At 36.8% G+C, this 17,228-nt stretch overlaps 1 protein-coding gene across 4 annotated transcripts in view; it reads right to left on the reverse strand.

The window, feature by feature from the left end:
- STIL (STIL centriolar assembly protein) overlaps positions 1 to 17,228 on the reverse strand; it is a 66,254-nt gene that overhangs the window by 13,672 nt on the left and 35,354 nt on the right. For all 4 annotated transcript variants that reach the window (XM_077779800.1, XM_077779801.1, XM_077779799.1 and 1 more), the window contains exons 14-15: positions 14,862 to 15,027; positions 11,064 to 11,295 (exon numbers count right to left, since the gene is read on the reverse strand). In XM_077779800.1, the coding sequence (XP_077635926.1) occupies positions 11,064 to 11,295; positions 14,862 to 15,027 (398 nt within the window). The remainder of the gene's footprint in view (positions 1 to 11,063; positions 11,296 to 14,861; positions 15,028 to 17,228) is intronic.

Genomic DNA, 17,228 nt, shown 5'->3' on the forward strand with positions numbered 1-17,228 from the left:
ATAGCATTTTATTTTATATGTACAGTATAATTTTTCCAACCATATATCTCTTCTTTAAAACTTGGCTTATTTGCAATTTTCCCCATATTACTTAATTTTAACTTGATATGAAGTGTCAAGTACTTGTTTGGTACTTGATAAGCTTAGTAAATATTACTTGAATGATATTTGTAAAATGCCAGTTAAAACGTAATTCTAAGGAAAAAAATCCATAAATTTGACTACATAAAATAAAAAATTTTTGAATAGCAAAAAATATCAAAGTCAAAAGACAACTGACCAGCTGGAAGAAAATACGTACAACATATACTACAAAGAGCTAACTTCACTAATGTAGAAGAACACTTAAAAGTGAAAGGCAAAGGACCTGAGACTCTAGCAGAAAAATGTGAGATGTAAACTTACAATTCACAAAGATATCAAAATAAATCTCAACATGAAGAAGTGATCCAACTCATTCATTATTTTTTAAATGAAAATTAAAATACCACCAATATACCATTTATCTCCTATCAGACTGGTAAAAAAATTATTTTTAAATATGCCAGCATATTTTGTTGGCACAGCTATGGGAAAACAGGTAATGTCATACACTGCTGTTGAAACCACAAGTAGTAAAGTTTTCTGCAGGGAAGCTTGGTGATACTTAACAAAATTACATATGCACTTAACTGTGGATGCAGAAATCCCACTTCTAAAATAATTAAAAAATACACATGCCACTAGGTAATCACTATACTAATACTTATAACTAAAAATTACTGGAAACAGTCAAAATGCTCTTAAGTAGGTGTTTATTAAACTATGGTACATCCACATAGTAGAGTACTATATAGTTATATAAAAAAAGAAGATCACTAGGACTGATTTGTATTAATTTCCAGTATATACTGTTAAGAGAAAAAGTGGCTCAAAAAATACCTATGGTATGCCCTATGGTATGCTACCTTTCTACACTTCACATAAGAAAGAAGTATCATAAGAAAATAAAGACAAAGGGGAGCCTGGGTGGCTTAGTTGGTTAAGCATCCGACTCTTGATTTCAGCTCAGGTCATGATCTCAGGGTCATGAGATCAAGTCCCATGTTGGGTTCTGCACTGAGCACAGATCCTGCATAAGATTCTCCCTCTCCCTCTCCCTGTCTGTCCCCTGCTCACATACATGAGCTCTCTCTTTGAAAACAATAAAAAGAGAAAAGAAAATATAGACATACATGGTCATTTGTACTAAAGAAATAAGGAAAGTAAGCTAGTAACTAAAGAGATTTGTTATCTAAAGTAGATAGACGGGTGGGAAGAGGGGTAGGAAAAAGGGGGATTTCGGAATAGGGTGGCAGGACTGAGAAGGGAGCAACACTCCTTTGAGTAAACGCCTTTTTATGTAGTTTGGGCTGTTAGAACTACATTAGGTTTCAGGGATGCCTGGGTGGCTCAGTCAGTTAAGCTTCCGACTTCAGCTCAGGTCATGATCTCATGGTTCATGGGATCAAGCCCCGCGTCGGGCTCTGTGCTGACTGCCAGCTCAGAGCCTGGAGCCTGTTTCAGTCTGTCACTCCCTCTCTCTCTGACCCTCCCCTGCTCACACTGTCTCTCTCTCCTAGAAATAAATAAAACATTAAAAAAATGAAAAAAAAAAAACTATAGTAAGTTTCAGATACCAAAAAAAACAAATAAAATCAGCCAGAATATGGAGGGACCCTCAAGTGGAATACAAACAGTAATGAATCAATCTAATGATATTACAAACAAATAACACCACCACATAAGAAAATGCGGAAGAAAATAACCCACCTAAATAACTCCAGAAAAAGGTATTTTCATTGGACACTGCAGGGTTAAAGGTAAAAAGAATATAAAGAAACATACTCTAGTAAATCCACTTCAGAATTCTTAGCAATTCCTAAACTACTTTATGTGTACACTAGAACTGAACAAATAAATAAGTATAGTGTACACGAAAGCCAGGTTTCTCAGTGTTGGGGAAAGATGGTATAAATAAGAAAATAAGAAAAAGATGTGCTGGATTGGAATCAGAGAATTGGTAATGAAGTCAAGGATTTTCAAATATAGATACATATAGAAATAAATAGAAGTGTGTGTGTGTGTGTGTGTGTGTGTGTGTGTATGTGTGTCCTAGCTAAGAGGGTCTAGAAGCACAGATAAAAAGTAGCAATGAGTACACCTAGTGCCCAGATCTTGGCTTCTAAATATGTTCTCTGATATCACTCCTCCTGGTTTCTTCAGGTTGAATCCAGGGTTGGGGTTGGGAAAATACAAGGTGAGCCTGGAACATCTTGCAGTGCCAAAAAGTATGAACATACTTGAAAAAGGATGGGGGCTTTCCCAGAGGTAACAGAAACCAATCTAAAAGAATCTCCGAAGATCGGGGCACCTGGGTGGCTCAGTCGGTCAAGCATCTGACTCTTGATTTCAGCTCAAGTCATGATTTTGGCGGTTCATGACATCAAGCCCTATGTCAGGCTTGTGTAGATTCCCTCTCCCTCTCTCTCTGTCTCTACCCTGCTTGTGCCATGCATGCAGGCTCTCCCTCTAAAAATTAAATAAACATTAAAAAAAATCATCTAGGGGCCCCTGGGTGGCTCAGTCGGTTAAATGTCTGAGTTTAGCTCAGATCATGATCCCATGGTTGGTGAGTTTGAGCCCTGCGTCGGGCTCTGTGATGATAGCTCGGAGCCTGGGGTCTGCTTCGGATTCTGTGTCTCCCTCTTTCTCTCTGCCTCTTTCCCATTTGTGCTCTATCTCTATCTCTCAAAAATAAGTAAATGTTAAAAAAAAATTTTATTTAAAAAAACTAAAATATTAAAAAATAAAAATATCATCTAAAAGAGTTCCCAAAAACCTAAACTGGAACAATTTTAGCAAACAAATAAATAATATTAGTTTGGATTATAACTCATAGAATAAAAGAAACATCCAGGAGTCCACATGGACATAAATAACCCACTGATGTGATGTACCAAGAGGGCCAGATCACCTCTTCTGTGGTAATCTTGCCAAAAACGAAAAACTTTATTTTAATCATGAGAAAGTATCAGACAAACCCAAACTAAGAGACACTCTACAAAATAACTGACCAGTACTCATCAAAAGTGTCCAAGTCTTAAAACACAAGGCAAGACTCAGGATCTGTCAGACTGGACTAACAAGACATAACTAATAAACCGATGTGAAATCCTGTACTGGTTCCTGGAAAAGGACATTATTGGAAAAACTGGTATAATTCAAATTTGCAATTTAGTATAGTATTGTACCAATGTTAATTTCTTGGCTTTGATCATTTTACTATGGTTATATGAGGTATTAACATTATGGAACCCTGGGTAAACTCTACAATTTTTCCAACTTTTCTATAAAGCTAAAATTTTAAAATCCAAATGTTTAAAGCAAGACACAATTCTACATTTGGTTTTGTTTATCTCAAATAAAATTTGATTAAGAAGTCTGAGATCCTGAAGAAGGAACAATACAATAAAAATACAATGCACAAATATTTTAACAAATAACAAAATTTACAAATAGAGATTATGAAAATCATTTGGTATCTCAGACACAAAGACATACTGTTCTTAAAACCAGGAAGGACTCTCCAAGTCGGCCACTCCATCCCTTCCTTAAGATGAAACTGCATTTAGGGGCACCTGGGTGGCTCAGTCGGACTTTGGCTCAGGTCATGATCTATCGGTTCGTGGGTTCGAGCCCTGCATCAGGTTCTGTGCTGGCAGCTCAGAGCCTGGAGCCTGTTTCAGATTCTGTGTCTCCCTCTCTCTCTGACCCTCCCCCACTCATGCTCTGTCTCTCTCTGTCTCAAAAATAAACTATAAAAAAAAAAAAAAGGAACTGCATTTAAACCAGTAAAGACATCATTTTATTTATCCTAAACTCAAAAGAACTTCAGTGTAATTATGTTGTATAATTTCCTTTAGTATCCAAATTTGGTATACCTAACTAAATACTGAGAATTAAGTTTCAAAAAAAATTTTTTTTAGTATAGTTGATATACAATGTTATATTAGTTTCAGGTATAACCAATAATTAAATCTTATACACAGAATAAAAGCACCTGTTTAAAAACCTTAAGTGGGAGAAATATTTGCAAATTATGCATCTGATGAAGGGTTCATATCTAAAATACATAAGGAACTCTACCTCAACAACAAAAAAATCAAATAACTAAATTAAAATGGGCAAAGGACATTTCTTCTCAAAGATGATATAAAATGGCCAACAGGTATATGAAGAGATGCTCAGCCTCAGTAATCATGAGAGAAAAGTGCAAATCAAAAACAGCAAGATATTACCTCACACCCATTAAGACTGCTACTATAAAAAAACCCAGAAAATAACAAGTGCAAGTGTTGGCTAACAAAACCCTTTGCACTGTTGGTAGGACTGTAAAATAGGTGCATCCATAATGAAAAACAGTATGGAGGTTCCTCAAAAAATTGAAAGTACAACTACCTTGTGATCCAGCAATCTCACTTTTGGGTATATATCCAAATGGATCGAAAACAGGGTCTCAAAGAGATATTTGTATACTTATGTTCACAACAATCAAGAGGTAGAAGTAACCCAAATGTTCATTGACGGGTGAATGGATAAACACGATGTGGTATATACGTACAATGGGGTAGGAAATCCTGTCACATGCTACAACATAAGTGAAACCTGAGGACATTATGCTAAGTCAAATTAGGCACTCATAAAAAGCCAGATGCTGTATGATTCCACTTAACACAAGGAATCTAAAGTAGTCAAGTGCAGAGAAATAGAAAGTAGAATGATGACTACTGAGGGGGAGGAGAAAGGGGAGTTGTTCTTTAACAGATAAAGAGTTTCAGATTTACAAGATGAAAAAGGTCTGGAGAACTGTCTTACAGCAATGTAAACATACGTAACACTACCAAAGTGTGCATTTAAACATCATTAAGATGACAAACTTTATGTTAAGTATTTTTTACCAAAACAATAAGCAAAAACCTTAAATGATTTATTAAAACAAATACAATTTCTTATTCTGCCAATCAAAACTCTCCAAAATTTGGTAGCCAGACTGGCTTTTCAGCCAATTTCTTATAGTGTCCCCTGTAAAAATGGATTACTAATACTACTCTGAATTCAGTCCACATATTTTAAGTCCACAGCACAGTAGTTCTCAATCTTGGCAATACAGCAATATTACATGTATTAAGTAATAAAGTAACAAGTTTTTAAAAAACACAACTGTTTCGACCTCACCCTTCAGAGATACTGAACTGGTGAAGGGCCCAGATAACTATCTGTACTTTCAAATGCCATGGACTCAAGAATTAGTGCTCAAATGTGTCTAAATTGGCACATTCTTGTCAAACTCTTATCCACCCTTGAAGGGTCATTTTAAAAGTCTGCTTCCTCTAAAACCCTAACTGGATATGTTCTCTTGCTTCTTTTAACCCTCATAAGCACTTCTTTTTTTATGTCACATATATCCTCATTTATGATACAGTCATCTGTGTGTTCATCATGTTTTGGGCAAATTTCCTAGTCCCCCTGGGCCTCAGTTTCCTCATCCATGAAAAGGGAAAAATGATATCCACTTCCTTGGGTTGAAAAAATGAGACAGGATATAAGGAGACACAAAGTACCAGACGATCATAGTGGGTGAATCGTAACTGTTAGTTCTCTTCATGTCTTGCTGCTTTCCCCTTGCTCCCCAAACATCAGATTGAACCTTTTGCGACCACGTTATCGAATTTCACTTTCATGAAAACACCAAAACTCTTAAATGTAGAAATCTTTATAGAGATGTTATGGCTTTTTGGGAAATTACTAGTTCTGTGCAGGATTTTTATCATCCAAATAGCTGTCAAGCACTTTATTTCTATGGAGAGTCCATGTCACTTACTGAGTCGGCCTTACTCCATCTTTAGCTAAATGATAACAGTAATTAGGTACTAAGGCCCTATTCTAAGTGCTTTACATATATTAACTTATTTAATCCTTACAACAATCCTATAAGATAGGTGCATTTATTGTCTCCATTTACAGATGAGAAAACTGAGTCATCCATAAATTAGGAAACCTGCCTATGGTCACACTCCTGTGATTCAAATCCAGGCAGTCTGGCATTAGAGCCCATTATCTTAATCATAATCACTCTTCTATACTGCATTTTCAAGAATCTTAAAATATCTGTCTAGTGGCACCTGGGTGGCTCAGTCTGTTGAATATTGGATTCTTGATTTCAGCTCAGGTCATGGTCCCAGGGTCAAGCCCTGCGTAGGGTTCCACACTAAGCCTGCTTGAGATATTCTCTCTCTCTCTCTCTCCCCCTCCCTCTCTCGCTGACTCCCTCTCCCTCTGCCGTTCTCCTTCACTCATGCTCTCCCTAAAATTAAAAAAAACAAAACAACACCCCAAAATATACATAGGTGTATCTGTCTTAGTGTTTAACATAGCAGGCAAAAACAAAAGAAAAAAAGAACCAAAACATTAAAGATTTTAACCTCAAAAGACTTAAGATCAAAACAAAATTCATCTTTTTTTTAGATTTTGTTTTTGGGGCACGTGGGTGGCTCAGTCGGGTAAGTGGTCAACTCTTGATTTCAGCTCAGGTCATGATCTCATGGTTCAGGAGTTTAAGCTCCACCCTGGGTTCTGTGCTGACAGTGTGGAGCCTGCTTGGGGTTCACTCTCTCTCCCCCCATCTCTCTCTGTTTTTCCCCCACTTGTGCTCTCTTTCTCAAAAATAAAGAAATTTAAAAAATTAAATAAAAGATTAAAAAAATTTTTTAAGAAGACAGAGAGAGCACTCATGCACAAGTTGGGGAGAGAGGCAAAAGGAGAGAGAGAGAATCTTAGGCTCCATGCTCAGTATGATGCCCAACTCGGGGCTCAATCCCACGATACTGGGATCATGACCTGAGCAGAAAACAAGAGTTGGAGGCTCAACTGACTGGGCCTTCCTGGCACCCCTAAAGGATTTTATTTTTAAGTAATCTCTACACCCAGAGTGGGGCTTGAACTTACAATCCCGAGATCAAGAGTCACATGCTCTACTGACTGAGCCAGAGAGGCACCCCAAAACAAAATTTTAAAAGATGATTCTAGGGCACCTGGGGCATTAAGCAATATCTGACTTCAGCTCAGGTCACAATCTTACAGTTCGTGAGTTAAAGTCCCACATCAGGTTAGCTCAAGCCCTGCTTCAGGTGAGCACGAGCCCGACTTCAGGTAAAAATACAAGCCTCAGGTTTGAGGAAAAAAAAAAAAGAAACGTGCCTGGGTGGCTTAGTTGGTTAAGCATCTGACTTCAGTTTAGGTCACAATATCACAGTTTATGAGTTCAAACCCGGCATCAGGCTCTGTGCTGACAGCTAGGAGCCTGGGACCTGCTTTGATTCTGTGTCTCCCTCTCTGCCTGTAGCCCCTGCTTGCCCTCTGTCTCTCTCTCTCTCAAAAATGAATAAACATTAAAAAAATAAATAAAAAATAAACAAACAAAAGCCCCAGGTGAGGTCTGTTTCTCTCCCCCCCCCCGCCCTCGCTCACTTGTGTCCTCTCAAAAAATAAAAATTAAAAATAAAAGATGACTCTAATAATATGGCAAGTGGTATGTATGCCCGAAGAATTTTAAAAAATGTTTTATTTATTTTTGAGAGAATACAAGTTGGGGAGGAGAAGAGAGGGACAGATCCAAAACGGGCTCTGCACTGAGCCTGATGTGGGGCTCAAACTCACGAACTGCAAGATCATGACCTGAGCTGAAGTTGGATGAATGTTGGACCTGAAGTTCAGCTTCAGTTGGAGCTGAAGTCGGTTGGATGTTCAACCGACTGAGTCACCCAGGTGCACCCCCCCCCCGCCAAGGCAGAACTTCAAAAAGAAAAAGAAGTATTGTTTCACATGAAAGTCTATAAATACCATATACGACTACTCTTCAGTGGAAAATAGCTTTTAATTACCAATTATACTTCAAGGCAAATAAATGTATCCCTCATAGACTGCTTTAACATCAGAAAGAGAGATCCAGGAAGACATCCAAGGCCAACAGGGAACCCAGGTGGCTAGGAGCCATGTATGAACACTTAGCAGTGGGAAGCACATCGTGAATCAGACCACAAGTTTGGAAAGAATCCTACAGAACCACCAAAGCGACAATGGACAATAATGGAAGACAGTATTTCATCCAAAGCAATACATTATGCTGAATAAAGATCAGATTTACATCTAGCTATGTGTTGGAATTAACAGAGCTGATTAACTGCCCTGAAAAAGCAATTAACTATATTCTACCAATTAACTGAGACATGTTTTCAAAGTTAAAAACCAAAATGGACTGGAGATGTTTAAAGTTCTGACTTAGAAACTATTTCATGGGGAAAACACTCATAATTCTAGAAAGAAGTCTACAGTTTATAGAGGTCAAGGAGAAATAAGGAGAACCATAGTTCATTCCTTTGTTCTGTTTTCTATAATTAGTCCAAATAAATGTGGATTTATCTCGGGGCTCACCTTAAATTGGTCTTCCTATCATAGAACTCATATGAAGTAGGTAACATGGGGAACTATACACTAGGTCAAGTTCTAAAGACACAGAAATGAATATGATCCTTGTCCTGTTGGATTAATGGGAGAGACATATTTGCGTACCTTTCACTCCACTGTGATACATACTATGAGAACTTAATTGAATTGTATGATTAAAACATATACTATACTGAGCAAAGGAGATAAATGTTTCTAGTTTTCTGGAGCAGCATGTTTACTGTTTTACTCATTATGGTAATCAGAATAATTTAAAATGTCATATATTATCACTAGGCTTATAATTTAAAAAAAATAATCAGCTGTCTGGCCCATGCCATCCCACCACCAAATACACTGTCACATGTGGTGTGTTAAACCTACATCATTCCTCTACCTTCAAGATGCAGTCTATGTATTCCACACCTGATCCCTTCTGGAGCTTCCACAAGTCCAAGTGACTTCACCTCCTTTGGCCTTGACTATACTAACCAGTTTCCCTACTTCCATTCTAAACCCCTTCAGTTCATTTGTCACAAAACAGCTATTTGAAAAATGAAAAGTCAGATCATACCACTCTGTTGTCTAAAATAAACTCAGGCTTTAATGAGCACAGAGTAAATTGTGCTCCTTTTTACATAAGGTAAAGCCCCCACACAATTTGGTTCCTGCCTGTATCTCTGACCATAGTTCCTAAGCTCTCTCTTCCTCGGTCATCATGTCTGCTGATGAAGGAAACAAAGGCAAAAGAAATGTAACATAAGTTAAATCTCCTTACAGCCCGCAGCCCCATGATAGACACCTGAAACATGCAGAGCATGACCTTCCTCAAGCAACTCATGGTTGCCTTGCTTACTTAATGTTTCTGTGTTATTAAAGACTAAAAGTAATCTGGTCTTAACAGTAAGTAGCCCCTCAAGGTCCTGAAAGTCTTGCTTTCAAATTCCTTAGAGATTACACTATCTCTAACCCCACTAAGTTAAAAGTATATAACCAGTCACTCCTCATAACCCCAGTGCCACTCTTTCTGCCCACAGGTTGTCCCACTGCTTTAATAAAATCACCCTTTTGCACCAAAGATGTCTCAAGAATTTTTTCTTAGCCGTTTGCTCAAGAACCCCATCATAGATAGCCACAACGGCTTTCCTAATTGTTTCTTGAAGTGTCAAGCTCATGCATACCTCAAGGTCTACAATTGCTATTTCTTCCACCCGGAACACTCTTCAGATGTTCTCATGGCTGGCTCCTTCTCATCATGCTAGTCACTGTTCATATGTTACCCCTCAGCGAAGGCTTCCTTCACCACGCTCTACTTAATACATCCCTCACTCCCATGCCACCATCCCAGTCACATTCCACTTGATAACCCTGGTTTCGTTTCTTTTCTCTTTTCTTTCTTTTTTCTTTTCTTTTCTTTCTTTCTTTCTTTCTCTCTTTCTTTCTTTCCTTTTTTATTTATTTATTTTGAGAGAGAGAGAGAGAGGGAGAGAGAGAGAGACAGACAGAGGGAGGGAGAGCATGTGCAGGAATGGGGAAGGGGCAAAGAGAGAGGGGAGAGAGAATCCTAATCAGGCTCCACTCTGTCAACACAAAGGTCGAAGCAGGGCATGATCTCACAAACCATGAGATCATGACTTGAGCAGAAAATAGTAGTTGGACGCTCAACCAACTGAGCCACCCAGGTGCCTCCCTGGTTTATTTTCTTCAGAGCAGTTATCATTATATGAAATTAAATTATTTGTTGCTTATATGGTTATTGCTTGTCTCTTTAAGTCATGAAAATTCCATTAAGTCAGCAGCTTTTCCTAACCTACTGCCCATCTCTAGGGCCTAGTTTTACGGCAGCACGTATCAGAAGCTCAAAGATATTTGAACTTGTTTCCTAATTTCCTGAGGACCTTAAGTTACTTTGAAATCCTTGTTTAATAAAAAAATTCATAATGAAAAATTTCAAACACAAGAGAGAACAGTGTAACAAGCCATTTTACCCAATCAGTTTTAAAAATTACTTACTCGCAATCAATCTTATTCCAATTATACCCCTAGCTATTTCATCTACCACCAGGTTATTTTGAAGTAAATCTTAGGTAACATTTCATATATAAATACTTAATCTATATCTTAAAAAGATATAGATTCATACATATATATTCATACATATATAATAATATGTATGAATAAAAAATTCATACATATATAAATTTTTGCAATATGCAGAATTTTTAAGAATTTACAAAACTCAGGGCCCATCTCTTTCTGGGATCTAGTTATCAGAATCTAGAGTGAGGCCTAAGCATATGTATTCCTGAAATTTTCTTCAGATGTTCTGATTCGGCTTGACTATAACACAACCAAAGACTGACATCTGGGAATGGTTCTAGAAGGGTCAGAATTGTTGATTACATAAGAACCATATAAGGAAAGACACTATAGCTGAAAATACCATTTACAAAACAAAGTTTCCAAGTTAGAACACCAAAAACATATTAGAATTTAAAAAGAAAAACAGGAGGATGAATACTGAATCAAAGACACCTTACTTGGATACAGAAAGTGGCTGATTAAATTCTTCTTCCACAGCAATGTTGCTCTCTTCAAAGCTGGGAATATCAACTGCTTTTAACGAAGATGCACTACCCGGGGGACTTGTGACGTCATTATTAATATCAACAGAAAAATTCATGTCCTCACTGGAAATCTTTGTATCATCTTGCTTCAGCTGAGATTCAGGCTCTTGATCATCGCCTGCTGCATTCCAAAACAAGCTGGCACCTGGAGGTTAAATGATGAACTGGATACTGAACAAATATTCTACTATAAAATTAAACCTCTGACAAACCTCTAAGTAAGACTAACTCTATTATTTTAACACAATTACCTAGAAATGTCTTCAGATTATATCTTCTCAGAAATGCCATAAAGAGATTAAGGTGAAAAGACAGAAAACTGGTGTTCAAAGGGAAAGGGGACATTCTGGGCCCTGTCTCTTCAAGAGGTGTGGCTCTCAAATGATGTGTTTTACATATTAAGGTTCTGAATATGACTTGCGAAGTATGTATATGTATTGAAAACTGCTATTATGAAAAATAAGAGAAAATCTATAAATACAAATTCCTAGGTTCTCTGATTTTTATCCTTAAACATCATATTTATGAGACTATTCAGGGGCATATCAGGCAAGCATTAAGAATCAAATGTTTCCCAAACTCCATGGAACATCTGCACAATTATTTGCAGAACTATTTACATTTACTATTATTTGCTGTTTTTCTTTAAATCAACTCACTTTATTTTTACCTAGCTTCACCATTTCTGTGAAACCACAGATTTGATGTGCTATATTTTTCCAATACTCATAAGAATAAATGTACCCACAAAATATAAACACTCATCTTTATACCACCCCAAATTATCTTTTGAATCTGAGTGGTATGCATTCCACAACTTAAAGAAATAGTTAAAATCAAAAAGTACATCCAAGTCAAAATGGTTTCTACCTTGAGGGTCAACCTGAGTGATTAAAAAAAGAATTAATAAATAATTTAATTTTGCATTCATGAAACATTAAAAACTGAAATGACAATTATGAAAAAGTTACATAAGTGCTGCTACTCTTCTGGAATATTTATCAATATATGCCTTCAGGAAATTAAGTATCATTGTAGAATCATTTTAGAAGCATAAACATACTTCTAAAAGCCATTTAGTTCTAATGATTATTAATAATGCATTTTTCTGCAGATAAGTAATAACCATCTTAGATCATCCATGCTGAATTACTGAATATGAATCTATGCAGTTTCAAAATAATTTCAGAATATCAGTTTAAGCATGTAAATAACTTCATTCAATGATCTTTTATTCAGCACACATGATTCACGTATCATGTTAACTAATGAGATACAATAGTGAATAAGGCAGTGTTTGAGATCCCAAAAGCTTATAGATGAGAGGCAACTGTAATACAGTAAGTAGAGAGTTTTATAGGAGCAAACATAGATGTCTGCTATCTATGTACGTTTGGTTAGCTCACAATACCCATAGCTCCTTGTCCACCACCCCCTTTACATTACACACACACACTTTCTCTGGGAAGTACCACCCCTGCAATTAAAAAAGGTAGGACTCCAGAAGATATGTTCCTATTATATGCTTCTCAACCCCCTTACCAAAGAACCAGGGATTAAACCCTAATCCAAACTAGGCCATTCAGGTTCTCTGCAATTTGAAACAAGACTAAAAATAGTAACCTGGTTTGTGTACATGGTTAAAATTGTGTAACACATACCCTTTGGAGCTTTGGGTGAGCTATATTTTAAGATGTAAAGCAGTGAAGAAAAACTGAGTACAACAGCCATGCACAATAGTTGAAAGTCCTGATGGTATTCCAGTTTACAGTTCTAGTTTTTTTCCTGAAGTCCAGCCCCATTCTTGGCCTTGGTTTTCATGAAAACATCCTCATATCCTTCCATTAAATTTCCCTTCCTTGCTTAAATTATTTCAAAGTGGTTTACATTATTTGCAGCCAAAGAATCTTGACTAATATTCAGTAATAACTGACTTACTGTACATGAGGTTCTTGCTTCCCTCCTTCCTTGTTCCTCTCAACATGGATAGTTAACAAATGGGTTCAGAAACAGAATATAGAAATCTGCCTTCCAATACAGACGTGCTGACGGATAGGAGCACACGTACCCCAATGTTCATAGCAGCACTCTCAACAATAGCCAAATCGTGGAAAGAGCATAAATGTCCATCAACTGATGAATGGATCAAGAGAATGTGGTTTATCTATACAATGGAATACTACATGGCAATGAGAAAGAATGAAATCTGGCCATTTGTAGCAATGTGGATAGAATCCGAGGGTGTTATGCTAAGTGAAATAAGTCAAGCAGAGAAGGACAGATATCATATGTTTTCTCTCATATGTGAAACAAGAGAAGCTTAACAGAGGACCATGGGGAAGGGGAAAAAATAGTCAAGGAGAGAGAGGGAGGCAAACCATAATAGACTCTTAAATACTGAGAACAAACTGAGGGTTGATGGGGATGAGGGAGAGGGGAAAATGGGTGATTGGCATGGAGGAGGGCACTTGTTGGGATGAGAACTGGGTGTTATATGGAACCAACTTGACAATATACAAAATAAACAAACAAACAAATAAATAAATAGAAATCTGCCTTCCTTCTTTCTTCTCCCTCTTCATTTCCAAAAGCAGCTCAAATGGAACAGATATTTACACTGAACTCATCTTCTCTCCCCTGCTTCTCTAATTTGTCTTCCCTAGGTCATCTAAGCTGAAAATCCTGGAGTAACTTTTATTTACATTTTTAATAAACTTTCAACACTTGAATAAGTCTAGATTTATAGAGACAATAATAGAGAGTTCCTGTATACTCTCCTCACCCAGTTTCCCCTGATGGTAACATCTTACGGCACATTTTTCAAAATCAAGAAACCAATGTTGGTGCATGACAATAACTATATATCTGGACTTTACTTGAATTTCACCGATTTTTCCACTAATGTCCTTTTTCTGCTCCAGGATCCAAACCAGGGTATCACACTGCAGTTAGCAGTACTTTTTAATCCTCCTTCTTCCAGCTGCCACATACAATTAGTTACCAAATCTTAACAACACCCTGCACAACTCTTTCTCTTTATTTTTATCACCATCACTCTATGTACTGAGCATCTTGCTAGATCTTGGGGACATTCTTGAAGACATTCTTAAAGATTTCAAAGTGTCTGGTGGTGAGCAAACATGGAAACAAATATATATCATTTACATTATTAACTGACTTTTTAAAAAGACTTTCAATGATGCATACCAAATAAAGGAGACATTCTTTTTTAAGAGATGTAATAAAGGCTCTGCATAAAATATTACAGTACTACACAATTCAGAACTCTGTGTTTTCTCACTGTGTCCATATTATTTTCTCTACCTACCCTATTCTGCCATCTCTCAATTCCATCTACTAAAATCCTACATACCCTTCAAAGCCCAGAGTCAGTAACACTATAAAGATGGCTAACTAACCTTCTCTGATCCCTCAAACCACAGATGATTTTTCTTACAAGAATTGGGTTCAGCCTCGGAAGGTACCAAATACAGTGTATGATGTCTTGTGGTTTCACATTTGTTTTCAGATATAGTTCTCTTTCATGAAGAGTAAAATTACACAAAGACTTAAATAAGGGATACTCTCATCACCTTGGTTTTGGTTCTATTTGTACCATGCACCTGATACATTGAAATTATGCCAAAATTTTAAAAGTAGATATGAAAAGCATTTTAAAAAATTCCTTCCAAATAAAAAAAAAACAATTACCTGTGCTCACAGCAATGCTGACACTTTTTCTCATGTGCAAGCCAGGAGAAGACTGTGCTTCCATGGAAACCAGCTCCGTCTGTCTTGCAGCTTGTGCCGTGTCTTCAGCAGAGGCTGTCTTAGGGGAGCGGGGCTGCAGGGACTGTGCCTCCAATAAACGCTGAATCTGTATTAATTAACAACATATTTTAAACTGGCCATGGAAGTAATCACCAAATTGCAGTGGAGTTTAAAAATGAATTACAAAGTGCCCCAGTTATAAATAACTGGCTTTTAACTAGACTTTTTCACATTTCATTTATATCATACCATAAAACTTATTCAATGCAGAAATCACTATCCTTCATTATTAAGAAATACTTAAGTGGGCTAAATGTAAATTTTATTTTACTTTACTATTTATTTAATTTAGTTTTTGAGAGTGTGCACGAGTAGGGGAGGGGCAGGAGGAACAGGAGAGAATTTTAAGCAGGCTCCATGCCTAGCAAGGAGCCCAATGGGGGGCTCGATTTCACGACCGTGAGATCATGCCTTGAGCCAAAATCAAGGGTGGGATGCTCAACCGAGATTTTGAGAGAGATAGATACAGTACAAGCAGGGGAGAGGCAGAGAGAGAGACACACAGAGAGAGACAGAGAATCCCAAGCAGGTTCTACACCATCAGCATGGAGCCTGACCTGGGGCTCGTACCCACAAAACTGTGAGATCACAACCTGAGTTGAAACCAAGAGTCTGATGCTTAACCGACTAAACTACCCAGGTGCCCCAAGAATGTGCTACTATTAAACACACTTAACAGATCAGAAAACTTGAGAAATTAAAAATGAAGTTACTTGCCCAGATCATGTAACTAACAAGTAGCAAAGCTAAGGTTCAAACACCAAGTTTTCTCTACTCCTTTTAAAACTGAAATACAATTCACACACCATTTACAACTCAGCCCTTTAAAGAATACAATTCAGTGTTTTTTAGTAAAGCCACCACAAGTTTGCAACCATCACATCTCATTCCAGAACATTTTCATCCCCTGAAAAAGCTCTGTAACCATTAGCAGTCACTCTCCATTGCCCATCCCTAGCCTCTGGCTCATCTACTTTCTGTCTCTACATATTTGCCTATTCTAGATATTTGATATAAAGGAAACCACATAATATGTGATCTTGTATTTTGCTTCTTTTATTTAGCATAACAGTTTCAAAGTTTACCCATGTTGTTGTATCTATCATACTTTGTGGCTGAATAATATCCCGTGTGTGAATATGTCATAGTGTGTTTATCTATTCATCAGTTGATGGACATTGAACTGTTTTCACTTTTAGCTATTATAAATAATGTTACTATGAATATTTGTGTATAAGGCTTTATGTGCACATATTTTTTTCATTTTCATTTTCCTGGGTACACACTCCTAAAGTGGAAGAGCCACACTTTTCAAACACTGTGATTTTCTATTTCCCTTTAAATTACATTAATGTGTTTAATTTGTCTCATATCTTTCAGCAAATTAACTATTAATATAGGAAAATATAAGTTATCCATAAATTATTAAGATAGGTAGAAATACAACCTGCATTAAGACTACAAAATAGCATATGTACTTATAGTGGCTTGTAGCATGGACTTTGATGTCATGACGTAAGTTTAAATCCTATTCTGCTACCTTTTGGATAAGCTATTTAACCACTATGAGCTTCAATATCACCTAAAGCTAAAGTAGTTTAAGGATTAAGAGATAAATAAAATAGTTGTAACTTTTTGACTGTTGACTCTAGTCTGGTTCTATACTAACCACTTTATACACACACACACACACAGACACATATTTACACATATATATAAACACACGCACACATACACATCAACTCATTTAACCATCAAATCTACATATGACAGCAATCACTGCTTCCAATTCACAGATGAGAAGAGTGAAGTTGGAGAAATCATACAGGAAACACTCGATAATAAAGCTACAGTGATTAACTGAATAGTACCAGTGCTGGAATAGACAGGCAAATCAATGGAGAATACAGTACAGAAATAGATACAAATACTGGTACTTCTATTATAAAAAATACATTTCCAATCATTAACAAAAAGATTATTCAATAAATATATGAGGCCAGTTATCTGATGATTACAAAGGAAAAAATCTCTTATCTCATACATCAAAATAAAGCAACAAATGTAATTCTGAAGGGGGAGGGAAGATGAAATATAAGTTTTTTATAATCTTGAAGACAAAGAGGTTTTTCTAAACATAACACCCAGAAAATGATACTAATTATATCTAAACTGGAATATTCTATACAAACCAATTACTAAAACACAAAACATTTAACACAAACTGTAAGAAATGCTTACCACATA

The sequence above is a fragment of the Crocuta crocuta genome, unplaced genomic scaffold, assembly GCF_008692635.1.
Source record: "Crocuta crocuta isolate KB4526 unplaced genomic scaffold, BGI_CrCroc_1.0 scaffold168, whole genome shotgun sequence".
Lineage (NCBI taxonomy): Eukaryota > Metazoa > Chordata > Mammalia > Carnivora > Hyaenidae > Crocuta > Crocuta crocuta.